Consider the following 27,610-nt stretch of genomic DNA (forward strand, 5'->3'; position numbering starts at 1 on the left):
GCCTGCTGTACAATTAACAAATCTGGAATAAATCAAATTATGTATTACCAATACAAACAGTGAAACTCAGTTTGTTGGACCCAGGTGTTCAATGTGTTTGTGTAAAAAGCATAGCAACAGCTTTGCATGTTTTAGGGGACACGTCATACTAAAGTTAGTTAACTGGGGGACAGTTTGTCTTACCAGGGTCAAAAGTAGCACCTCAAATTGAGAAAAAGCTTTTTTGGTTAGGGTTGGAAATTTTTGTGGTTAACTCTGTAGGAATGTTGGGTGTAATGTATCCAAAGTCAATGCGTGATTGTGTGTATATAACTGAAAATAAGAGGAGTTTCCTTGTTCCTTTGTGGTGTTGGAGTAGATTTAGAATAAACCCAAACTCATTCTTCTAAAACCACATTTATTTCAAAGGCTCATCTTTTAGCAGTACTTACATTATACAGTACAATTTCAAAATCTGTACACTTCCCCAGGATGCCTAGAGAGAAAGTCATACCGTAAAGAGGCGAAATAATAAGGAGGACAAATAATAAGACACGAAAGATGAGCTTCCAGTCACAAGCTTAACTTCAGGATAAAATCACCAGGCTGAGCCTGTGTCAGGGAAATAAGTGGAACAAAATGAATTTGTAAAAAAATTAAATAACATAAGAGAGGTTATGAAATGGCACTGTTCAAGTTCAGACTTGTCCAAGGCCTTCGTGACCATTAACACCACTACCAAAGTACCACTGACCACTTGACGGTGGACTGTTGTATGTAAACAGAAGAAGATGACTTCTCACGACTTGTCATCCAGCAACACTGAATGTTGCCAAAGACACTGATGATGGATGCTGAAGTGATGGACACACAGAGGGTTAAGTGTGTAATCTCCTCATCATCATGCTTGGTGTTTGAGGAATGTTATCGTGGAACAGCTGGTCAAGCCTGTTCAGCATCATGTTCCAGTGACTCTTGTCTTTTCACTAGAGGGGCAGTAATGACACTCCTATTTGAGCAGACACACAGCTACATGCTTACACATTCACTCATGCTCTCTCATTCACACTAAACCTTAAATTATGTGTGTGATTGTGTGCATTTCACAAATATATGCCTTTTTTTCAAAGCTTCAGATAGAGACAGTGAGGAAGATCCTTAAAGGTTTGTTTCATCCCATGTGGGGTCATTCATGCTCTTCAACACCCTCCTCACAACCTTTTCCAGATCCTTGCGTGCTCTCTGCTCCTCCTCCAGTGACCTCTTCATTTTCTTGTTATCCTTTGAGGTAAAACAAGCTTGTCATTAATGATGTACAAGAGATTTGCACCCACGTACCATTACAAATATATTTAATTTAAAAAAATTATTTTATAATAAATCATCCAAAACATTCACCTGTTTCAGCTCTTGAACCTCATCCCTCAGGGCGTATACCACATCCACCAAGCTCCTTTAAGATGATCAAATATGTAGTTCAACACATAAGTGATGAAACACTTAATAATATTCTACATTTTTCTGTCAGCAAATCCAATGAAAAGAGCAAAACCAACAATTTAGTGATGTTACTAAGTTGCCATCCGCTGATACAGCTTCCTCCTCACAGTAGACTCAGTAGTTGTTGTCATGAGAGCATCATGTGTATTAATCCACACCAGAAAACGGTCCCAAAACACACTATTTACTCTTGTTTGCAACAATTTGTCAAGCTGCTTTAGAAAATGATTGATGTTTTATAAAAATATATAAAAGATAAATTATACTTTTTTGATGCCCTTTAGTCTTCAATAGGAACAAATGAGTTTTGGGCTAAGTGCCACACAGAGGTTGTGAAAGTGCACTAATGCATTGATGGTTTTGATCTTTACACTGACATAGTTACGTTACATAGTTAAAGTCCGTGATTCTGAGGAAAAAAGAAGCTTGAGAAAGAGATTTATCGGTTATCTTACTTTTCTTCCACTGCACTTTGTCCATTACGACTGGGTCCCTCCACTAGGACCTTCTTCTCACCAGGAATGATCACATGAAGTCCGGTTTCCGTTCGAGGTCCTGTTTCAAAACAGAAGAGCACTCAACAATTTGTACTTGGCTTGTCTTACCATGCAGTAAGAGGTGTCAGTACCAAGGACTGTTTCAGGCCACAGTCTGAACCTCTTTATTGCAATGTGTGACAGCATTAAAGAGAACCAAATATACACCAGAATTTGTAGTAGAAGTGTGTTAATCATGCAAAGATCAGATATCAGACAAGGGCCAAAGGAAAGCGAAAGAAAGTGAGAGCCTGTTCAGATAGCTGACAAGAAAAAATATCACACATAAATCCATTCATTTATTCATAGTACAATTCTCTGTTCTCTGAAATTAATGAGAGCTCTGACATCTTCCCCGAATGACAACACACACAAGTTCTGCCATTCTAACAAATCACCACAATGCAAGTGTCTACCAAATGACAGATTTATTCAAAACTCATAATACAGCGTTTGGGACTTGAACACTTCAGCAGTGTAGAACAAATACACTGATGCGCCGTTAGATAAGACATGTTGACATGTGTGAGCTGAATACAGCATTAGAGCACACTGAGGACAATGTTAGTCAAAGACAGTTGGTCTCTTCACTCTGTCTGTCCCACAGTTTGACTTAGTTTCTTAAATCACAGAATACACCTGTCACAAAGTATATAGCACATGATATAAGGACAGTGATATTCTTAGCTCAAATACTCATAGAAGGTAGAATGGATTTTTTTTTCTTGCTCCATGACAACTAGTATTTACAGAAAGGTAAACTATGTGCTCTTTTATTTCAAGTCCACTCTGACAGTATTCTGAGGTTGAAAGAGTAGTTTACATAGAAATGTTCCCGTATAATCACGACCTCTTGTTTCTTTTTTTTTACCCCAATGCTTTCAAAACACCGAAGGTGAGCATGTACACTACGAATGAGCATTTACTTTACAGTGACACTGAATACTCAAGTCTACCATTAGGACTATATCATACACACTGTAGGTAGACAACAAAAGTACAAATTTAACAGATTCTATCCCGCATACCCACTGGCCTGTTACATGATTGTGCAAAATAATTCAAATACGTCATGTTCTAATTTTCAGTGTAAACTTTGATACAGACCAATAAAATGGAAAAAAAAGAAAAATATTCTTCCATGGATCCTTTTGTAAACACTGACATACAGATTAAAATATAAATAAAAGAAAAATGTCTGCATACAAAATAATGAATATAATAAACAAACCATTTCAAAAACAGTAAATCGTACTGTAACATGGACCAATATATCCCATATGTCATTTGCACTGTTTGTGTTAGAGGAGATAGACTCTAAGTAGAGGCCAACCTGTACTTTTATTACCAATAATGGAAAAATACTTCTTCATAAAAAATAGTCATTAAGAGATAGGGTGGAAAACCTCATAAGCCAGACAACACAAAGGCATGTCTGGCTGATGAGGCTGTAGCATAGGTGCTAGCTTGTTGTGACACTAGGGAGGTTTGTTTTTGACATTACGCTAACCTGGTCAAATTGAGTCTGGTAACAGTTACAACTTCATGGAATAGTTCAACATTTTAGGAAGTTTTAGAAGTTTGACATTTTAGGAGTTTGTTGATGATTTTGATACCTCTCGCATGGCTATTCGGTAAATACGAAGCTGGGGTAGTAGCTGTTTAACTTAGCTTGGCTTGACTGAAAGCGGAGGAACCTGCTAGCCAAACCAGGTTAAGTGAGGAGCTGTTTTCTGCTCTCTTGGAACGTAACTGGACAATTCAAACACGATTAGGCTTATCTGCTATCTTTCCATGGGAGTGCAACAAGAACATTAGTACCAATTTCAGGTTTCATGTGTGTTGGGTTGGGCTGGAGTAGGAACATGTTTTGTCTATCTTAGCATAGAAACTTGAAATGGGGATAAGAGTAGCCAGGCTCTGTTCAAAAGTTAAGATATGATCTTATTGTCATTGTAGCTACGAGAACTTCTAAAGCACATTACTTGACATGTCTGATTTAATTCATTTACAAAATGAGTTTCAGATGCTGGTAGCGTGTTACTTTTGAACAGAGCCTTAATAGCTGTTTTCCCCTATTTACGGTCTCTATGCTAAGCTAAGATAACCTGCATATGGCACTGCCTTAATTTTTAATGGACAAATGTGAGAGTGGTACTGATCATCTCTCTTTCCAAAAATGTCGAACTATTCCTTTAGCTAGCAGAAGACACTAAACAAAGGCATTCAGTTTTTAATAAAGGACTGTAGCTGTGTTAGGCAGCAGTTTACGGTTTATTAATGTCGAGCTGGTTTGCTCTAAATTAGCTTTAGAGCTAATTGCTTTAAATTAGTGTTGTTTTTATTTTGTTAATGCACCAACTTCAGGTTTAAACGAAACATAAATGCAACCCTGTAGAACCACTGACAGGCAGCAACATTACTGAATGGAAGATCAGGCTTTAAAGGACAATGCTTGGGACACTACTCTATACAGTAAATTAATAAATTAAAGGGATTAGTTCACTAAAATCCAACACAAAAAAAATAAAAATAAATAAATAAAAATCCTCACTTAATTCTAGAGATGGCACCTAGAGATCCAAAAAGTTGCCCAGGTTGATGCGTCTGAGATTTCTGCAGCCATGACATTAAAATGTAGTTCACTCATATATAGTTTGTGATGCTCACAGGATTTGTGAGGTGTAAAAAGTTTTCATAGGGATAATTTTTTCAGTAGGAAGTAGCACAATGAGGTCTTTGAATTATCCACAGTAATGGTGCCACTGATCACAGAAAGACACAATGGTGTTGACTTTTTTTTAAATCTTATTTTTCAAAGCTGTGGGCATCACAAGCAGAATTCCATTCACTTCGCTTTTAAGGCCGTAATCTCAATAAAATATATTTCAAGACCTGGGTAAATAAAATTGAAAGTATCTGCATGGCTGGATACAACCGGAGGTTAGTGTGAATTTATATATTAATTTATTTTATCTGTAATTTGAGTGAAAATCACCCTTATTAGTCCACTAGCTTTTATCCAGCTAGAGAAAGCTTGGTTTTAGAATGAAGTGTATGTTCCTATGGCAGCTATGTGAAAAAATGAATAAACCATGAAATATAGCAAGGGTTTTTAGTATTTAGTAGCTTTTGGTCATGTGGCATGATAAATTTAATCCTGTTTAGCAGTGGCAATATCAAGAAAGATCCAAATTATGAAAACAGAAATTAGATAACTATTAAGAATTTGGACATTTAATTTGCATGCTGCTATATTATCAGGCAGCAGGAGCATATGTGCCCGAAGCTGTGCGTGTGTGTATGGCATCTGTGCTATGTTTGAGCATACATACTCTAGAAACACATACTGGAGAGAAGTAGTACACGGTAAATAGAATACACTCGATCCTGAATTACATCTGAATATCAGACAGGAAAAGCTCAGTCCCCATCTCTCCCTCCCTTGGTTATCCCTCCCCTATATTCCACTCCAACATCCCTGTACTCCCTGCTGAGAGTCCGCCACATTTATGGTCAAAAGACAGGAGTGGTCACATTCAAGATAAATTAACAAGAATTACCAAACACTTACTGCATGACAACTACACAAAGAGAGGAGGCACATAAAAGGGAAAGTGGCAAGGCAACAGGGAGATGCTTAAAACATCTTAAAACAAGCAGTCTAAAAATAAATAAACCAAATAAATTAACAAAAAACGAACAAATATATCATAGAAAATAAATAGATAAATTAAAAAAATCTAGTTTCTTTTAATACATTGAAGGTAAGAGAGGTAAGCACGCTGTACGTTACATAACAGTACAGCGTGGCAGTACTGTACGTTCTTCAGTTCTGGTGAGAGATGCAGCTCTTGCGTGGCACTGAACCCATCCTGTAACTGTGGGTGGTCCAGATGGAGTCATAGTCAGAGTCCTCCGAAAGGTCAGAGGACAATTCTGGCCGTGACACGCTGCTACGGCGGCCAGGAGAGTCCATACAGGACCGGTCCATGTCGGCCAGCACATGGTTGTGCATCAGGTCAGTGCCCTGCCAGGCTGGTCAAGGCAAGCGGTGACATTGCAAATGTAGAGGGGGAAATGGTGGACGAAGAAGTGATGGTGCAGACAAAGGAGGTAGCATGGGCAACACATAACAAATGGTAAATCATAACCATTGAGATGCAGAACGAGACGATGGAGGAAATCAGAATACATGGAGAAAAATTATAGCACAGCATGAAGAAAACAAATGTTGATGGGGAAAAAAAAGAGAAAAAGAAGAAACTCAAGAAAAACCAGAATAATGCCAAAAAGTGAGGAGAAGAAGAGAGATAGTAAGGAGGAGAAGATACTGTTAGAAAGATCAGTTCAGAATACCAGTGTTAAAGAAAAGCACTGAGTAACAGAATTTGGGTACAGCAGCAACAAAGACAGCGAGCTTCAGCACGAACCTCTCTTCTTTTGTGCATGCACATCTATAGTACAAGTACAAGTACAATTTTGTGTTTTCTTACTGGAGTTAAGAGTCTGTCTGGTTTTGGCGCTGGTGCAGTAAGCTTCAATGACTTTCAAGATCTGGGCATCTTCTTCCAAAGCAGCTGTACCTGAAAAATGAAAGAGAAAAGGGAAACAAAATTAATTTACACGCACATGTTCCTCAGATCCATAAACACAAATTACAGAATGTGCAAACAACACAAAGAATAGCAGAACAATTTGGGAAGCACACCTGATGAAAAAAAACAAAATTATTCTCATAGCTGTGCGTTAGTATGAAGCCACAGCCAGCAGATGATTAGCTTAGCAAAAAGATTAGAGACAAGGAGAAACAGCTAGCCTGCCTCAGTCTTAAGTTCCAGCACTCACTAATTAACATGTTAGGTTACATCTCACTTGTTTCGTAAGCAGGCATGCAAAAATACGCTGAAAGTTGCAGCATTTATCAGCAAAATAACTGTTTCCCCCTGCTAAGACAAGCAAAGCTAACTGTCTCCAGGCTGTAACTCTATTTTACATACAAGTGTGTTGATTGATTCTCTCATCTAACTGAGAGAGAAGGTGAATAAGCTATTGAACTGTTCCTTTAATGACATTTCAGTAGTATGAGTTCAGCATAAACTCTGGACAAAATCAGACAAAATTTTAAACATACTTTTCCTCAAAGCAAATTCCTCCTCTGACTGTTTCCTCTCAGGTTTGCGCTTAGGAAGCAGTTTCTTGACGCTCTTAGGACTTTTACTAAGATCCTGTACATGGGGGACAGAAAAAAAGAGAAACCGATGACAATCGGAACTCAACATAAAAGAACGCGAATAAGTCTTGACTACACAAAAACATCCCCTCACTTCCTTGTAGCACAGGGCTGCAGAGGGTCGTAAAGGTGGTGCAGGCCGCAGACAGCTCAGGCTCCAGGGTTTGGGGGTGTTGGGTGGCTCCAGTGGGCCCCACATCATGGTGCTGGAAAGAGATGTTCCATGGGAGGAGGGGTGAGGCAGGGTGTGATAGGTGGGAGCCACTGTCATGGCCCTCCCCTCAGCATGCCGGGACGGGGTGAGGGGGTGAGATGGGAGCTGAGGAATGAAACAAAAGGGTTGATGTAAGAAGATTTTTCAGTGATGGTTCAACTTCAGGACTGCTCTTAAATGCCTAAAAATAACAGTAGATGCAACAACATGTTCTTTGTTTAACATGTACAGCGGTAGTGTAGTTGGCCCTTGAAGTGCTCAGACTACCAACCAGCTCACTAACTTATCTGAACTCCCTCACATAGTTCACAGATTCTAAAAGTTAGTTTTCAGACAGTTACCTCTTGCCATGATGCAGGCACAGTTAGCATTATTGTGGACTGTTTCTTCAATTAACTGAATGTGGTTTATGATTATGTATTTGAATTCACTTCACTAAAGGCAACTGTGCATTACAGTCATTCTTCACACAGGGCTATATAGTCATTTTAAACGGCTGCGAAGCCTTATGTGAGCGAGTCTCTAATGCTATGTTGATTTTTGGGTACACGTGAGAAATCAACATATGCATTCAGTGTTTACACCACTTTGGGTATGAAAATATCTGCCAATCTGAGGAATATCTCATCATGTTCCTCAAGCACTCACATCTTTAATGAGCAAAGCATGACTACGTTCTGTGCATTGTTTGACAGTCGGAGCCTACACGTTGTCTGAATTCTCCCACACCAATGATCTAGCCAATCATTTTAACTCCATCTGCTTGTCTTCACTAAATAGTATTGCACCTCTTAAGTCAAGCCCTCAACCAGAAATCAGCCTTGGATAAATATTCACAACATTCACAGCTGTAAAGGGGAAATGAAGGAAATCAGAGTCCCGACAAAAATGGTGGTTATTTTCTGGTCATCCAGTCCTTTACTTTGCCATGAAGGACTTGTTATTACATACGTAATAATATGGTTACAGAGGCTTGTTCCCCAGCTTATTATTACTTATTATTATTTTAAAACTAATTATTAGCTGCTGACCGTGTGGCAGGGAACAGCGAGTGGTTTGTGGCTGGGTGCTGTGGCTGCAGTGTGTTTGATCTGTCTGGTCAGGTGCTCCAGCCAGTCCTGCAGGTCCTGCTGGTGGGTGCACATCACGTGAAGACGGTCGAACATCGGCCCTGCAGGGACAGAGATTATGTTGTTGAAGACATTATGTATGAATGAATTCTATTCAGGTAATTTATTATCTCTCATTGCCTTACCATTGAGCTCAAAGGCATTTTTATGGGCTTCACAGTCTTCGAGTTTTGTCACCGTCATGCTGGCCAGGGGCAGTTTTCCCTGCAGAGAGAGAATTAAGATGTAACAGACCTTTCATTCCCTATATTAAGTGGAGGACTGGTTAACAATTCAATTTATTTATATAGCACCAATTCACAACAAATGTTATCTCATGACACTTTCCAATTAGAGCAGGTCCAGAGCAAACTCTTTAATTAAATTTTGTAATACAGACAACACCAATAACACTGAAGGGGGAAATCAGAATGAGACTTATCTGAGGAAATATTTATTACTGACCTGGAATATGAAGCCACTCATCCTGGGGCTGGCCGACAACATGAGGAGGACGTGAGGGAAGAGCATGAGGTAACGCTCACTCTTCTCCTGACAAACAGGAAGAAGTTCAAGAATGAGAGAGCACAAACGCAAGACAATGATCAGCCGTAATCCAGTTTGTATATCAACACTGAACACGGAAACATTTGGGCCAGTTCATATCAAAGAGTCACAATGAAAGAGAGACTGGATGATGATGTCTCAGCTGCCACACATCATAAGATTCACAGTGATGTTTATCAGTTAAATTCCCTAATTCGAATGTTTGAATATTAGAACACACACTTTATGTCTTTAATTTACCCTACGCTACATCCTTCCAAGATCCTATTGAACACTCCTCACAGTAGCTGTGGCAGAAACAGGCACACAGCACAGGCAGATCTAAACTACGACAAAACACGTAGAAAATCAGACCCGGGAAAGATATTTTTCAATTATTATCGTTATTGTATATTGCTTTTTTTCAGCTTGTGACCCTGTAGCAAATAAACACCTGGGAATTAGTGAGCGTGACAGTGAGTTAGACAACAGCAATGCTTCTACACATACAATTTGATCAAACCACTGAAAAGGTGGCAGTAATAAGAGTGAGATGATGACTGGAGACACTCAGGAGGAAATTGTTTTACATCCTCTACGCTTTTTGTAAAGTTGTTCATTTTTAGAAGGTATTTTTGTAAAGCTGAGTTTTCAGTTTTAACCTGTCGACTCATTATAGTGAAAATTTGACAAAAACCGGCCCATTTTCAACAGCGCAGCTGATGCTCTCATGTCAAGCACATTACATTGTAGGATTTAATTACAACATAAAAGTTTGAATTTGAGTGAAGTACTGTTGAGTCCTAATGGAATAAAATGTCTGAAAAGATATCATTTTTGACAAATCTTTTAAAGAGAGATGTTCTTCAGTCCTAATGGGAAATAATTTAGAAGGTGTCTCATACCATTAGATTTCACCACATTCATTTGGCACATGCTTTTGTCCAAAGCTACTTGCAATTAGTGCATTCAAACTCAATAGAGCTTTTTAATCACAATGAAGGTTTCGGTGCACTTAAGATGCCACAATTAAATGATTCATTTTGCACTTTTCAGTCACAGAGAACTAACTGGGAGTGAACTCATTACGGATAAAATATCACTGTTAGAAGAAAGAAGTGTGATGACCCACTGTCATTACTGTCATTTACGTTGTTGATTTGGCTTTGTTTAGCATGCTAAAGCAGTTGTAAATTGTATGTGATTGGGCTCTGGATGCGTTTTGTGTTTTTGTATATTAGTTATCATCATGACCATAGCAGCAGAGCAAAGGGTCAGGCAAAATCTTGTTAAGAAGCAATGTTGGTAGCAGTTTATAGCGAAAATAAGTGTGTATGTAGGCGATAGATGGTGCTGGTACCTCTGAGCCAGGATTCTGGACTAAGACCTGGCTCATGTAGAGCACAGATCCAAGGGTCTTAATGTCGTCTCCTTCCCACAGCCGGATGGACTCGGTGAGGATCTGCAGCTCCAGTTCCTTGCGTTTTCGCACTTCCTGGCACTGAGCCTGAGACAATGGAAACAAACAACTGCTGAAAGACATATTAATTAAATTCATTTCAGATTAAGTTTGGTGACAGGCTACAGCTGACAGGAGAGTAAGTGAGATCAGCTTACAGAGAGATTTTTGAAAGACACCATGCACTTCTGAATGTCTGGTCGGTCAGGATGACTCTCCTGAAAGGAAACAAATAGGAAATGTGTCGGGTGATTAAACATGTGTCACAGCACAAGTGTTCGATACAGATATTTAGATACAAACCTCCATGTGCCTCTCGAGTTCTTTGAGTAAGGTTGGGTATTTGTCAAGTCTCATAAAGGGTTTACTGAGGCCTGTGGTCAGGGTGAGGATACCAGGAGTGACTGCCCCCCTCCCCTCCATAAACTCCCCCAATACTTCACTGCAAGAGAAGGGAAGGACAGACAGGGAGACAAAATAAATCACTTATTCAGCTCATCATGTAATCATGGCAAACTATAATGATTTGTCTAACAACATCATAAACAGTAACTTCACACTGTTAGGTCTTATCATCTCTTATTGACAAGAAATCCCATTCATAAAACCACTGAACGTCACAAGTCTTTTAAAGCTGGCACGTGTCTCTCGTTCAACTTGTTCCAACTCACTCACTTGCTGCCTTTGTAGCTGAGAAGGAAATATACTTTGGAGTCAAGTAATGATTTTAAAAATTATGTTATGAACTATCACAGCATATGCCACATAGAATTATCACCTCACAACTGTATGAACAATTTAGTGAATACTGTCTTCACTTTTAGACTATTTTTTACAGAGGACTCATAAAGTTTCATCACACAGTGGAACAACAATCACCTGAAGCTCAATATCAAGTTAAATGGCTTGTATATGAAGCCAATAAGGCTGATTCTGATAAAACACAACAAAGCTACAAATTCTAACACAAAGATGCCTTACACATGTTCACAGCAATCATTTTCTGTCTGTGGTGACAAGCCACGATAGCGTCCACGACCAACAAACAAAGCAGGTAGCTACAACTGGAAAACAAAGATAAACTCCAACAATACAACCGGTCCCGTTTCCTTTTTTTTTTAATACGAGCTGTTAATTAGCTGTTTTTCGGTTCCCTTTCTTGTGAAGTGCTGCATGAAATCAGGTTGAAAGCCCTGTAAAATAAAACTAAATGTGTAAGCGTACCCTTGCTGGGTGAGCACATTGACTGCAGAGGGGTGGTTGGAACAGTAACCGGCATAGAGAGCCTTCATCTGTGGCATGAGGTTGAGGAAGAAGCCTCCCACCCTTTGCTGGCTCTCTGGAAGCCTGAATGGGACAAAGATCACATGATGATAAAATGCTCCTATGCAAACGTTAATGCACACAGACATGAAAATAGATAGTATATAGTATATAGAATGTTTGTGTGTGTGTGTATATGTTAGCAGCAAAGCCACAATACATGATATAGTGCCTAGTCTATGGTTTAATCCAGTGCTTCTCAAATAGTGGTGCGATGCCAGGGGGGGCGCGTGTGACCCTGGGGAACATGCTTTTTTTGCCGTACTAGAATAAAGTGTAATTGCACATCCACTACAGTAGTTGGCAGTGGCGCTCTCATTGTCAGAGTGTGCGCAGGGAGTATTAGCTCTATGGTGTAGCGGCTTTTTTGCACCGAGCAGGCGATATGAAGTGCAGTAAGCGAACCCTTAAGAGACAACATGAAGACATTTTTAACAGGGATGAGAAGAAAGGCGGAGAGAGCCGAAGATAATGAGACAAAAGTAACTCACCCGAAAGCTAAGACGAGGAAATATGACGAAGCATATGTAGCGCTTGGCTTCACTGTGACTACAGTGGGAGACGACAGACCGGTGTGTTTACTGTCTAAAAATGTTGGCAGCGGACAGCATGAAGCCAAATAAATTAAGGCGCCACTTGAAGACATTACATCCCAATCATGCTGATAAGCCGCTGGAGTTATTTCAGCCAAAACGTGCCGAATATTGCCAACAATCATCCCGCTTTGTGAATACTACTTCAGTAAACCAGCGAGAATTGTTAGCATCCTATTATTACATATTATTAAATATTATTACATATTATTATTACTATTATTTATAGTCGCGGCGGAGAGTGGGGGGGGGGCGCGAATTGTTTTCTACTTGCTGGGGGGGGGCGCAACAGAAAATAATTGAGAAGCACTGGTTTAATCCAACATTGCTGTAGTACTGCCAAGCAAACACTAGATGTCCCTCTGCCTATTATGAAAGCATGAGGGTGCAGCTGCAGCGTGGCTGTGTGGGTGAGGGGAGGGACTAACTTGGTGCACTCCTCCAGCGATTGGACAAGCATCTGCTGGAAGGTGCTGATCTCTTCAAGGTTGCCCAGAATCAGAGCCACATCTGAGCTGCTCAGTCTGCAGGAAAAAGAAAAAACAGGATTGGAAGAGATAGTTTAAGAAGTGTACAAAATACAACTGATCCAGGTTCCTGTTATCAATAATCCCGAAATATCCTGGTTTCATCAAGCTTTTTGTGTAATTGAGTCGTACTTGTCAGCGCTCTGAAGAGGTCGCAGGTAGTTTGTCAGGAGGTTCTGAAGGTCCTTGGAGTATTCAGTCTCTGTTTCTAAAATGTTCTGCAACACCTACAATACAAGACATTAATCAATTGCTATATGTAATAGACTTGTAACAAAGCATACTGCATGATATATTTCATAGCAGAGGAGGCTGAGACTTGCTGGGTAATTGACAATGTTCAGTTTTAAAGTATCAGCTAACCAAATACTTCCAAAAGTCAGTGAGCCGAGTGTACCAAATAAACAGAATTCAGCAGAATCATTTTCAAATAACACTAATCTGAGAAAAGTGAAATATACAAGATGCATCCTGCACAGTTTGTGTGTGTGTGTGTGTGTGTGTGTGTGAGAGAGAGAGTGAGAGAGAGAGAATACACTTTGCTTATCATGCTCTGATAAAGGCCTATCTTATCATCCTTATCCCATCTTATCTCTGATAATGGTTCTACAAACCAGAGCTGCCCTCAGCTGTAGTAACATTTTCAAGGGCAGTCATGGGGCCGAGACAGGAAATATGTCAGTGGGTTGTTTAGAGCGAGCTGTGGCTGAAGAGGCCAACAAGATTTTATCCTGTTACTCCATGTAATTACTTTCCGGCAAAAGAATACTGAACGGAAAAAGCATAGATACAAGGACAGATAGGAGCCAGGTGCTGATAAAAGCCCTCAGAAGACAGAGTCTACAGACCTCAACATGATGTTAGTGGAGGAATGGGAAACAAGAGACATAAGAAAGCAGATAAAATGTGAACGCGACATTGATTTCAAACAAGCGCTGAGCTGCATCCTTACCAAGTTATAGTACGTCTTGCTGATTGCAGAAGTGTCAAAGCCTTTAGGGGGGCTCTTAAGAGTGCCAGATTTGGGGGACACTTGTTTGTCTGTGTCCAGAGACAAAAGAAACTCATTAGCACATAGAAGTCTACATAGTAACACCTCTAATGAGACATGAAAATGAACTTTCCATCGCTGAACTTTAATATTAAATTGCATAAAAGTGAACCAGTAGGCAGCACAGATTTATATGCCAATAAACTCAAAACCATAAATAAGGTCACAAACATATCATGATTTAATTCCCAAATTGTCTGTAAATGAGTAATGATATGGTTTCTAATCAGTTACAACTCTTTAAGCAGGAATCATTAATATAATTACGATTATTCTGAGAAATATATATGCACTGATCAGCAATATGCATTTCAGAGATGAATCACACAGCTAAAGTGCTGAAAGCCGATGATACGATTTCCAAATTCAGAAAGTAGAAACATAGTTGGCCACATAAAGATGATATTGACGATATTGGCTGTACAAAGTCCCTGTGGCAGCAGTGCTTTAGTGGCTTTGTTTTACTGCACATATAAAGCACTGAATGTTTTAACATTGCTTTATATCCACAGACTTAAATGTATAATGTATGTATATTGGGATATTTATCATCATGTATCATCATAGCGAAAAAAAATTCAAAAAACATTCCTTCAGCAGCATTATAGCAACTGTTTTATCCTCTTTTCCTTCTTCCTGTCCTCTTTTATTTTACATTTTTACACTGCTTTGCCAAAAAAAAGAATGCAGCAACATTAACGCAGAGCTTTACCACCACTGAAATTAAGTTTAGATGGGATAGGAGCCAACTGCAACTGTCTGAAATTCTTTCTTCTTGAAATATCTTGACTGTCTTTACCATCACCCAAAAACAATTGTTAAATTAGAGAGGAGACAAAGTCAATGTCAATCAGACAGAGGATCACACTTTCAGCTGCCACCTCTTGCCACATGGCATCTCAATCTGTTTTACATGTGGGGGAAAAAAAAAAGAAAAACAACAGACCACAGCAGGCAGCAAGAAGAAACAGATGTGAGGCTGTGTTACCCTCATAAGGCCAGATGGAATGGCAATGACAATGGCAAATGTGATGCCGTGTACCGGTTGGCAGTTATTGCCTGAGAGAGACGTGAAAACGTCTGTTCAGAAATGATTTAATCTTCCGAGATGGTCCATCATCATTCACAGATGCATGCAGGGGAGGAGGGCCTATGTAAAATGATGCAGTCTGAATGATACGGCTGAGTATTTCTGGATTTTGAAACACATATAACATATTGTAATGAATCCCTATGGTACAGCATTAACGCTGAAATGCCTCACAGAGGTATTTGAGGTACCCACCAGACCCTTTGATCTCACGGACATAGTTGCTAGGAAACCACCCGGTCCTGCCATTGAGCGTCCCCTCCCACCAGCCGCCGTCCTCTTGACGAGTCACATTGATGATGTCACCCTTGGTAAAGGTGAGCTCATCCTCGTTGGTCTGCTGGAAGTTGAAACGCGCCTTCACCAGCAGCTGCTGTCCGCTGTTTTCTGACATGTCCTGACAGAGGAGGGAAGGATGTCACCAACGAAGGAGTGAGCAAGAGAGAGTCAGCAAGAAGAGTTTTGCAATAAAATGGATGAATAACATTCATTTTCCAGAATCAAAGCCCACAAATATTGTGAAACATTTGTTACTCATCCTACTTCATCAGACTATTATATTATTACCATCCATCAGAGATTTGACTACGTTTCAGACATGTTGAAAAAACATGACAAGAACATTTTTGCTGCATACTGTAACTGGTTGGCTTGACTGAGTTGTGACAGGCAGCGATTTTCAGCCTCATTACCATGTATTATTATTATTATTATTTAATTTCCCAATGGTAAGAATAGTCTGACAATGGTTCTTAGGTTGCCACACCAGTGTCAGTACAAAGCTTCCATAAAGTGGGAAAGGTCCAAGCAGGCTACCAGCCTTTGTGATTAATACAGATAAAATATAACAGCACAGTTTCCAGTTCAGTTCAGAGTGGGAGCCGTCATACCCCTCTCTCTACCTGTCAAGTTGGACTCACTCCTCCATTGTTTCAAGGGTGTCAGACTAACTTTCACCCTGCAAAAATTACTTGTGAGCTGAAGCAAAATGCACATGGGAGAGGACACAGGGTGTGCATGGAACTGTGGGAGCTAGCAGGGCCATCAGTTTTTAATGTTGGTCATCGTCTTCTGTTAATGTCCTCGCATTCACTGCGAACAGGATATAACAGTCACAGCCAATAAGTGGGGGTCAATTTGTATCTGGAAGCTAATATGTCTCACCCTGCTCCTCACTGACACAAGTGAGGAGCAAAACATGATGTGACTGGACCTTTTTTTTAGCACACAAAGTCTGATGATCAGCTTTAGCAAACAAACAAACCTTCACAAAGCAAAGTCAATATATCTGACAGGTGTTGGTGTTATTGTGTCCATCTTTTACTTAGACCTGTTGTGTTCCTAAACTGTGCTATTAGTGAATGTGACCTCACCAGACTGCGAAACTGGTTCTGCAGCAGCTTGGAGGATCGACCCAGTGAAGCCTGACAGGACAGCGACTCAAATGACTTGATGCGATGGGCTGAAGAGTGCCGGGCGCACACTGAATCACTGCCCACGCCGATATCTGAACAGAAAGGGCAAAATATAAATAAACACACAGCACCTGGCATCTGCAGTCAGCGCCCACACACTCATGACTACCTGCCGGTCTTTCACAAAAAACACCCACATGCATCACGCAACTCACACACATTGTATGTATTTTGACTGACCTGCTGTCACTTTATTCAGAGCAACCAGACTGCTCAGCACCTTTGAGAAGTTCAGTCCCAGCAAGAGGTCACTGGCCTCAAATGGCTGTGCGTGAGAAAGTGAACAAAAGAACATGAGCATGAGAGCCAGAAACTCATCTGTTTTTCCCCATAAAAAGATACCGACAGAAGGTGAGTTCGCTTGACTACTTTATGAAGCGCCAGAGCATCACCAACGACTCCAATAAAAAGGCCAAAATCATGAGTTGGTCCTACTTTGATGAGTTCATTTGCATGTTGCAATCCAATCACGATGTGCCCAGAATCAAGACAGTGAACACTCTTATTAGTGTTTATGCAAAGGCAGGCGATCACATGTCCTATGAGAGCACCACACAAATTGGGAAAAATGCAGCCCAGCTTCCCAGAGCCCAAAGTGATGTCCTAAAATGACTTTCTTTGTCCAACCGACCGTCAACAACCCAAATATATTCAGCTTAGAATATAAGACAATACACATGAGTAATGATTACCAAATTTCTTGCTGATTAATTATCTATTGCTTGAAGTGATCAATTAATCAATTATCTGAATCAGCTGTTCTTTCACCACTGATGTATCTTTTCCCTCTGCGCCATAGATGTCCATGTTGTTGTCCAAAAAAGCAAGACAAACCATTACACTGGTGACATGTTCCTTCATTACAATGAACCATTTTTTTTGTCTACTATTTAGTCTTGTTTGGGTGGTTCTGGCTATTTAACCTCAGGGTCTTGTGTCCTGAGCATGAAGCAGCAAAAACACAGATGGGTAATCTAGTTTGCTTATTTAATCAGAAAGCTGCTGACAGTAATTTTGCAGTTTTCAGACAGCTGGTTGTGCTCGCACGATATGTCACATTTGAAATATTTGGCTTCTGTTGTAAAATGGGAAAAAGGCTGTCAGACGACAGTAGAAAACAGTCTGCCATTCTGGTATCGGTAGGGTAAAGTCAGTGCACAGCTGCTTGTGAAAACAATATGACTTTTGCGAATCATCATTTTTGCGAATAAAAAATATGGAGGTGATGCTGCCATGTTAACGCCTCCATCAGACAAGGCAAGATGGATGATTGTTGAGTTGGTCAAGTGAAAGTTTAAATGACTTGCACAGACAATGTTATGCAATATCCATTAGAGTTAATGCGTGGATGGACTCATATGTTGATCTTAACGCTATTTACAAGTCAGAAACTTGTACTTACGATGACATTAGCGGGGCAAGGCGAAAAGCACATGGGATGAGCTGACAGTAAGAAAAATGTAGAATAATCCCAGCCTTATACTTAAACTGCAGTAAAAGTACAACACTGTCTGCGTCACTATCAGTGTGACTCTCACTAACCTCTCAGTTAGTATGAATGGCAATGATTGTATCTCTGATGACGACCATGGCTGGCCTCTCGCTTCCTGTTCATGTGATTAGTTACTCTCGCTTCAGTTACACTGAGGATGAGAGACTATGAGATATGAGTCTCTTTTATCTTCCGCTCTGATTGCAGATATGTCCGAAGGGGATATTATGAATGACTGTGTTTGCAAGAGTGTGTTTTAGGAAAAGAGTATATGTGTGTTTGTGTGCGTGTGTGCGTGTGTGAGCACAAGCAACTTGAAGACTCGCTGTCCTTAAGGATCATTCATGTGAGAGCACCCTCTTCCTCCCCCGTCCACACTTTGACTGGAACTGAAAGCACCACTAACATTAACTGTCAGAACAAAACTTTTTTGCTCCTCCTTCCTCCTTCTTGTCATTTTAACAGACTCCCCATTAGAAAAAAAAGTTCCCAGTCTTCACAGTGAAGCATGATGAATGATGTAAATGAACACTCGTGTGCAGAGATAATGAACACAGCAAGCTTCGACGTGTCAGCTAGGCCTCAGCATCACAGCCAGGTAATGATCCCTCAGAGCGGGCTGACACAACAGTGCAACACCCCTCTGTGACTCAGCGGGCTGAAACAGCGTGGTGAGCTGCCCCCTCACTTGTCATGCTTGAGGAAATGAGTGTTTACCTGCACCGGATATTACAACCAACTACTCCAGCTAATGGGATATGGTTAAATATCAGACTTCGCAGTCAGCGATTACTCAAATATACTAAATGATATTCAGATATTAATGCATCGGTAAATCCCTTTTCAGTTTAAACAAAGAAGCCAAGCAGTTTTATAAGGCCAACCTGGGTAATATTCTTCATAGGCCAAGTTAGTCAACTGACCTCATGTTTCAGTTCCTGAAGACCAGAATGGAAACAAAAAGCCCCAAACACAAACAAGGAGTGAGAACTATAAGCAAGCATGACTGGATTTTTAGGACCAATATTTTAAAATTTCACAAAATCTGATTTGGCGTATTGGCCAGATTTATTGATCCAACTCTGGTGAAATGGGTGCAGTGCAAACCTGCTGCTGCCAGTCGCTTACTGGGGCAAACCAAGTATAGATACACCTTGATTTATATTTATCCTTGATGTGCTAAAATTGGGGGATAATTCATTTAAAAAATGGCTATAATATGAACTCAGAATTCAGCACTTTGACCTCACGCTTGATGCTTTAAGTCACATCCAAGCTGCTTTAATGAAGCGCCGTTAGATGATCACATCATCAAGATCTTTTATTCTTTTTTGTGATGAAATATAAAGTGATGAAATTAAACTTGTGGTGTGAAACAATCAATCCCACTAATCGTAATTCATATAGCAACCATAATAGCTGTCAAAATGATCACACATTTCATACAATGCTAACAATGCGATGAAACAGTCTTCATCTGTATTCATTTTTGATGGCAGTGGATTCACAGTCCCCCATCAGTTGAGACAGATGGATCTGTGATTATTCTCAAGGTAGACATGGGGTAAGGTTACTATTCCTGAGGGACCGGCAGGGTCTTGGGAACGCTAATGATCACTTCCTGTGGTCAAAGACATTAGGAGTTAAGGGTCAGTATCAGCAGCTGCCAAAGTGTGAGACATGGCTCTGAGTGTCTAATCTGCATGAGATCTAAACGGGATCAGTCCCGTTGCAATGTTTCCACACGACATGCAAACAGGACTGAGCAAGACTGGCATGTTAATGCTCAGCCAAACATTCAGATCAACTCCATCAGAACGAGGTAGGTCAGGACAACAAAAGCACAGCGACTATCTGTGTGTTTGTCCGTCATGTAAGAGGCCACTGCTCTAATCTGCAGCCACAGCTATCTGGGGTCAGAGCCAGCAGTGCTCTGGGCCCTGGAGAAGATCCATCTTTTCGCTCTACAGATGGCGAGCCGGAAGACTGCCATGTCCTGAACTACTGTAATCCTGTTCTGTCCAAAAAAAAGTCATATATTTGAACACAATTTTGCACGCAAGGAACACAGTGTTTAAAAAAGGCAGGAAAATAATGATGTGTTGAGTACAATATCTGCACCAGTGAACGCACAAGTCAGCATGACTTACTGAGTGGGTATTACGGGGACTTTTATTATTTGTTACCAATAAAACTGCAGATTATTGCCCAGCTCTTGCCAGAACCTGTCCATGTAGCGTGCCAAAACAAACAGGGCTTTTCCAATAAAATCATTATGGATGCATATTGCTTCTGATGCATTTAAGCTGTGTATAACTACCCAGGGGCATGTTTCACACACTTAATATGACAGCACTTCATCTCTACAGATCTCCATCTCTTGTTCCGTGGCTGGAGACTCAGCTGGGAGAGGCAAGGCTGGGCAACACTGACTTGTATTGTCACACCAGGATGGTTCAATGACTCTTCTATGCACTGGCCAACACACAGAATTATACAGCAGGCTGTCTTCCATTTGCTTAGGATTGTGGAGGCATTTTCACCACATACTCAGATATTTCTACACAGGCCTCCACGGGTGAGGTACTTGATCTGAGGCAATATGCAGACCTCACACCTCATGATAGATAACAAGGCTTTAACTAACATGTTAGAACGAGACCTAGTAGCATAACCACTCTCTTATATTTTCCCCAGCTACAGTGTTGTTGTTGTTTTTTCTTGCAAGAAAAGACAAGTGCTGGTGTGAGCTGACGGTGACAACAAAGCCACGCACAGGTCCGAGGACAAAGCTATGCATTAATGAGGAAGCGTTAACATTAGCCCGGCGCTTCAGAACACGAGTGGGAAATGTTTACAGATTACAATGTGGTCTTTTTTTTTTTTAATCATTTACTGTTACAAATGTATCGCCAGTGGACGGACAAACCGAGCCGAGCTGTGTGAGCCGGGCGGTGTAGTTCACTCCTCCTCCTCCTCCTCCTCCTCCTCCCTCTGTCAGGGGCTCGTCCACTCCATGGACCCATTGTTTATTGTACCAGTGTCTCCTCTGAAACACGTAAGCTCTACCTTTAAAACAGCACTTCTTACTGTGAGAACACACGGAGGCGTGCGGTGTACACGCACGATTCGGCCCGACTGTGGAAAATGCACTTACCTCGACGCGAAATGATGTGCAGCCCTTGAGAAACTCCTTTATGTTGTACAGGCACTCGCCGTCGTTTTTCGGTTCTTGGTAAATCTGGAAAGACGGAAACGTTGGTTAGAGATGTACTTCCAGTTCACGCTGCGGGTTTCTCGCTGTCCACACTGCGGGTTTCTGTCACTTTGCTAACCCTAAAAATGTCTCTCTCATTGCTCGACACGCATTCTTCAGGACTACAGTCTGCTGTGTTTGCAGCGGGCCTGGCACACTTCGGGAGGCTGGATTAGGGTCCCGCAGCGGGGAAGTGGAGGAGGCTGTAGTATTGGTCGAGGGAAATGACGTCGACAAATAAGGATCCCCGCTGGTGTTGTGGTAGCCTGCGCGTGCACTGCCTCTTTTTTTTTTTTTTATCTAATCTACTCCAACATCGAAGGGGTAAAGAAGAAGAAAGTAAAAAGCTAAAAGCCTGAGGCAATAAAGAAAATATAACCATAAAGTTTAATTTAATTTAAAACAATTTAAAATATTTCTGTCTACCATTTACTTTTGGCAGCAGTACCAGGTTCCAGCATTTAGAATTTTCACTACGTTATTTACATTTACTATTTGTACCATACTCTGCATTTCCTCACACTTTTCATTATTCACAGTTTGTATATATGCTCAGAACATTCTGCTTGCATTTCACTGCGTTAACTAACTAAAGATTTCTCATCTTTCTCAATTCTAGTTGTTCTTATCGTTCTCATTTCACCTGTAACTACTTAGAAGTCTAAATGCATCTTGGACAAGCAATCAAAAGAGTGAGTTGTGCATCCTAAAAATTAATAATACAGGTGGAGGCCTGAGCTCCACAATCCTCACAAGACCGTCTTGCATTTCTCCATCAGAATATAACTGAGGGGAATCTAAAAGACAAAGAAGAGATGCAGGTGAAGGAGACAAAGGGGCCTGTTATGGCTTCCTGGGAAGACCCACGATATGTATCTTCTTTAGTCTACATTCCACTGCTATCCACTGCTATCTATGCTGTTAGCAGCTGACATCCAACTCAGCTGTGGCCCACATCTCTCACTTTCTTCTGGCCCGCATGCAGCACCGTGCACACTTAGGGTGACGACTGAAGTGTGACCAAAACAGTACAACACATCAGGGCCACACAGCACTGCCATGTGACAAGCCAGTGAGTGACTAACCCTGGGAAACACCCTGCTTATTGCTTGGAAAAATTTGGGGAGCACAGGGTGGATAAAATTTTAAGTGTTAGTAGTTATAGTAACAGTGGAAGAAGTAATAGCAATATTAGTAATTAGTGTGCGACTGATGAATTAGCCAGCCAGCACATATCAGCCAGTGTTAACTTGGCGCGGGTATATATCATATCAGTATATGTCAGGCGATAAGTAAATGTCAGTGCCGAAACAGCAAAGATATTTGAGGTTAATTTAGAAAATGTCGCCCTTACATAGTTTGTCCACCAGAGAGCACCGATACATTTATTTTTCATCTAAATCCAACCAGTGCAAATTTCAGGAACAAATGGATGGGATCCTTATCAAAAATATGAGTTAATATTAAATGTTTTTTTGTTTTTATTTGGAAGGGTGGTGGGTACACGCCTATTGCTTTTAAATTTTAAAATGCTCAAGTATAAATATCTGTACTGACCTCAGAAATCCTATATCTGACTGGCTATGTTTTAACTGTTATAATCAGCTCACTTTGTTGACGTATTCACTCATAGCTGTGTCTCTTCAGATCAAAGTGGCCACTGGTCAGATGAGTTAAGAGTTAAAGAAAACCGTATTCTGTCATCAGGAAGGAGAAAGATTATAAATCGTAATGCAATTCCATTTCGTACCCCATTTGGATTCATTTATCAGTTAGTTTGATAATATGAACATGTTGTTGTGGGGCAGAGCAAAGGCATTTAGTACATGACAGTTTTCAGAGTTTTGGAAAATCAATAAAACATATTAAATCCTTCCAAAATGAAATGGCGGCAGATTTAACAGAATTTCGATCAGCAATATGTTTTGATACACACTGATTAGGACGAGGCACATATTTCCCAGTTGTTTTCCCCTTCCCATATATATTTCACAGAGCATTTTCCAGACGCTGTTTTTACCCAACATCAAACCCTCTCATGTATGCAAAACGGTGAAACATCATTTGGTTATGTCACAGACAGACATTAAACAAGACTCCATTGTCAGAGTGTGTGTGGGGGGGGTTAGAGTCAGGGTTAGGGAAGGAACCTGTTTGCCATTTAACAGGCAAATTTCTCATGCCTATGGCGAGGTGCAGACGGGCAGCCTCTTTTCAGGAAAACATTGCCTCCCTTAGGTAGCTGTCCAAACTGGCTGACGCTATACATTGACAGACACAAACACTGCGCTGTTCCTTTAAATGGGGAGAGGGTCCATCTCTGTCTGTGCGCCTTTGCAGTCAATGGCGGCCCACTCTTATTGCTGTGGTCTGGGTACAGATAGCCACTCATCTCTGCCTGATCACACTGTGTGAATCAAATAAGCACTAACATACAAACCACATCGCCCTGGATTAAAGAGGAATTTAAAACAGGGGCTTCAAACGATAAGGCAGCTCTGCATTAACGGCATATTAAACAGGGCCTCCAGTATTAAGACCAAGTGGGTCAAAAAGCTCCTGATACGTTTGATCAGTCAGTTTTCTGTTTGCTGAGATGGTGTCTTATTTAGAGCAGATCAATGCGCAGTGGAAACAACGGCCTTTACACACGCTTGACGCACGGATGTGCGAGCATATAGCGCTGTTTTCGCAGACAATAACCCGGGCTGCCGTGACCTACAAAAGAAATCGCCTCATGGACCACTGGGCAGAAAGAGAAGACAGACAACAAACCGCGTCGGTTTTCACGGATCTGGCCAGCACACAGACACGCCGACGGGGCGGGCGGTTGGGTTGTATGCAAGGGAGAGCTGGGAGAGGGGGGGTATTGCCCTTACTTTCTCCGTAGACCCCGGGCTGAGCCGCTCCAGCAGCCTGCATAAGACCACCCCATCTTTCAGGGATGTCTGCAGAAATGCTTCAGGATCCGAGATGGTCTTCTTCGGCGATTCCAGCACCCCGAGCGTAATCAACCATGTAACCGTCTGTTCCGCCGAATTCATGTCCAGTCACAACAGATCTTGTTCAACAAAGCAGTTGTGTTTGCCTTCTTCACAGCTTGCTGTCCCGGTTACGCTGTCATCTGTGCGTTAGGACAGGAATACGGTTAATCCGAAAAAATGATGCATGAGATGTCGATGAGAGACGCAGAGAGAGAGGGGCTGTGGGAAGCCCTCCACCTCGGGTTGGATGCGGATGACGGCTGGCTGGTGGAAATACAGCAGGTCTGGTTTCCTCCCTTGAATGGTGCCCCCCCCCCCCTTAACCTGGCAAGCTGTCAAGTGCGGTTCGCTGTGATGCGTTGAGGCAGTGGACTGCATACATGCGCATGGCAGCCGCCAGCGACTCATCCATTGGATGACATCACACAGGAGGGACAAGCCAGTCCAAGCAGTTGTTAGGGCGCTTCAGTCTGACATGAATAGGCTTTTTCTGCGTGGCTTTGCATATCCTGCTCTTTTTATCCGTTTATTATCTCCACGCCACAGGCTATCTGTTGTTATCTGCTGTAAGCTGTGCTGTTTTTGGACAGGACTCAGTTCAGAAAGGGGAAGCAGCTGAGCAGACAAGTCAGATACATGCAGTGCAACAACTTCAGCAATGGCACTATATTTAAACCTGGCGACATTTTTAAAGATTTAATTGAATAAATTGTGACACAAAACAGGCAGGAAATTGAGTTGAAACAGTTGGAGCAGAATCGGAACTATAAACGACCTCAGTTATGCTCATCACATCACGAGTAGTCCTAATTATTTCTTATGGCATTCAGTCTGAAAAAGATTCCCAACCTGATCAATCTGAGGGGGGTCACAAGATTATTTAAAAAAAGAAAACCAGGGGAAAAAAATCTTGGATCTGGTGTAAAGTCCTGCTGCTGAACAATCTGAAAAGGAAAGATGTGTCCACACTGGCTTTAACTTGTGATGCGGGTTCCCAAGTACACATCACTTTATTCATCGTGAGCGAAAACAGTTGGGAACCACAGTCCACTAGTGCTGTCCTTTATATCATATCATCCAGTCTTTTTCTGTACACCTGGTTTCTTAACCTCCACCTGCTTTGGACTTTTTGTGAGCATAACCAATTGACCAAATGATCGTCTGATTAATCTTTAACATAAATAATCAATAACTGAGACGATCACGTTGTGTCCTCACGCATCTGTCTTCTATTATGGAAGACATTGTTTGTGTTGTGTCTGAGCACACAGCGAGGAGGTGTTATTAAACAGTAATCCTTTTCCTTTCAATGTGTTTGTCCTGAGGCAAATGGAAAAATAAAACATTTATGGCACATATCACAGTAATGCTGGAACTGGCAGTGTAGTACAATAACACTTCACTTCTCGCTTGGGCCACAGGGTGGGGCTCTGTGCTCACCGTGTAGTCATCTGATATCCCGCTCATCCAGCGCTGTATGGATGCTGTCAGGGTCAAAAGGCCCCTGTAGGTGGCCTATAGCCACATACAAGCACGTCAAACTGTAAGGTCAGCAATGAGCTAATTACCTCCTGCTATTAATCTCTATTACCTATATATTACTGATTTCCAAGCATTTGTTCCTCTTAGCAGAGGTAACAGGAGTCTTTGGTTGCAATAGGTCTGTTGAGAACACCTAATACTGAAGAGACAAATAAATGTCAGTAAAAGTCATATTCAAGTGTGTCTGAGTATTAAAGTTTGTTAATTATCTAAAGACATTTTCAGTTATATAAATCTATCAGCCGTTAGTTACATGGAGGCTCTGAAACTGAGAAAGTGAAACTGTTGCTGCCACTTTGTAACCAGGGACTATTTATAGAGGGTTTATTACTGGTTTGTTTTTTTAAACTACCGTAGATGACAAGCAGTTGTAAATCATTTCTGAAGACACATTTTGGGTCATCAGATTGTGACTGCTGTTTCCCTGCTGTGGGCTTATTAGAGAATGAAAAACCTTCATTATTTGTGACTTTATTAGCATTAATAATCTTGTTGGCTCATTAGACAGAGAGAAACCGGTGAATATTTTTAGCTCCAACCTGTGGGTTTATTCACATCCTGGCAACTCAAGAGTTGCTCTTTAAAAATCTTGTAACTGTATGCATGAAGCATTAGTAAATGATGAACTGTGAGCTGATTTAAACCTTTATAAAAGGTATGTTGTTAGAAAGTGGCCACAGATCGCCTACCTTTCCCTCTCTACCTGCAGGAACCTGGAATACTCATGATAAACAAAGCAAGCTGCAGGGACAGACGACATAACTCAGGCCCACGCATTCTCCCTCTCAACACCTCTCGATCTCCATCTTCCTATTTTAGGCTGTGTGCATGTGTGTGTGAGAGAGAGAGAGATGGTGAGGGTGTGTGTGTTGTCAGGAAGGCTGACTCTTGAGGCCAGCAGTGTTCTAAACAGGCAGCGTCAAGGGATGCTGTTGTGCCTTTGAGGTCCTGTAGTCATGGGTTTGTATCCAAGGGTGCTACTTTGTGGCTGTGGAGACTAGCTCCAGGCATTTCTTATCCCAGTCCATCCCCACCTTTCCACTCTATTCCACAGGAAAATTCTGTTGTTGTTGCTCCAAGCTTCCTTGTTTTGTGAGAATGTATAAGAAAAGATTCAGAGAAAGAGTCACAGGTTCCATAATATCAGGGCCACATGTTGTGCGTCTAGTCCAGACAGCCTGCCACCTACACTTTATGGCCACACTTACACTTTATTAGGTAACCTGTACAGTCTCATGCAGTCTTATACACAAGTGTTGATTCAATTACATATTTTAGCACTGAGATCATATTTATTGTTGGTTCTGAACTACATTATATTCAGAAGTATTTCAAATGTACTTGTCCCCTCATTGGATGTAAATCGGGAGGACAACAAATCAAAAACATCTCACTAACTACCATGTATGAGAAAGATCAGCATCAAATCCTCATATTTGAGAGGCCAGAACAAACATATGTTTAACATTTTTAGCTCAAAAAGACAAAACAAATGATGGATTATTATCTTAATTGTTGCTGGTAATTCCTCCTTTGATTGACTAAGCGCTTAATCAACTAATTATTAGGGTTTTTTTCTACTGTAGAGCCCACACAGGACTGGTACAGATGCCTCTTATAGTACAGCCCTGTAGTGAAAAAGGGAAGGACTCTATCAGTGTGTGCAGATGCAGGCCTGTACAGTTAAAATAGTGTCCCTTT

At 41.1% G+C, this 27,610-nt stretch overlaps 1 protein-coding gene across 3 annotated transcripts; it reads right to left on the reverse strand.

Annotated features, from left to right (window-relative positions):
* Positions 1-380: 380 nt before the first annotated feature.
* On the reverse strand, positions 381-24,780 carry arhgef7a (Rho guanine nucleotide exchange factor (GEF) 7a). Of its 3 annotated transcripts, XM_046404325.1 has the most exons (22): positions 24,263-24,780; positions 21,285-21,368; positions 16,816-16,900; positions 16,534-16,667; positions 15,356-15,557; positions 13,972-14,060; positions 13,152-13,246; positions 12,921-13,016; positions 11,801-11,923; positions 10,880-11,018; positions 10,735-10,794; positions 10,478-10,624; positions 9,037-9,123; positions 8,718-8,796; positions 8,494-8,633; positions 7,343-7,567; positions 7,150-7,243; positions 6,512-6,601; positions 5,874-6,053; positions 1,935-2,034; positions 1,378-1,432; positions 381-1,260 (listed from the first exon to the last, which is right to left on the reverse strand). In XM_046404325.1, exons 1-22 carry the CDS (start codon positions 24,425-24,427, stop codon positions 1,138-1,140), a joined length of 2,592 nt encoding a protein of 863 aa, XP_046260281.1. In that variant the 5' UTR covers positions 24,428-24,780; the 3' UTR covers positions 381-1,137. The 3 variants fall into 3 exon arrangements, with proteins under 3 accessions (XP_046260281.1, XP_046260280.1, XP_046260279.1); XM_046404324.1 differs by lacking the exon at positions 5,874-6,053 and having other exon boundaries at positions 24,263-24,762; XM_046404323.1 differs by lacking the exon at positions 5,874-6,053 and having other exon boundaries at positions 7,150-7,567; positions 24,263-24,777.
* Positions 24,781-27,610: the final 2,830 nt, after the last annotated feature.

This window comes from Scatophagus argus, chromosome 11, assembly GCF_020382885.2.
Source record: "Scatophagus argus isolate fScaArg1 chromosome 11, fScaArg1.pri, whole genome shotgun sequence".
Classification (NCBI taxonomy): domain Eukaryota; kingdom Metazoa; phylum Chordata; class Actinopteri; family Scatophagidae; genus Scatophagus; species Scatophagus argus.

Coding starts and splice junctions, on each gene's coding strand:
- arhgef7a (XM_046404325.1), bottom strand. CDS start 24,427: ATGAATTCGGCGGAACAGACGGTTACATGGTTGATTACGCTCGGGGTG. Junction 13,247..13,971: donor GCAAGACGTACTATAACTTG/GTAAGGATGCAG, acceptor CTTGTATTGTAG/GTGTTGCAGAACATTTTAGA. Junction 6,602..7,149: donor GGAATTTGCTTTGAGGAAAA/GTATGTTTAAAA, acceptor TTCATTTTTCAG/GTACAGCTGCTTTGGAAGAA.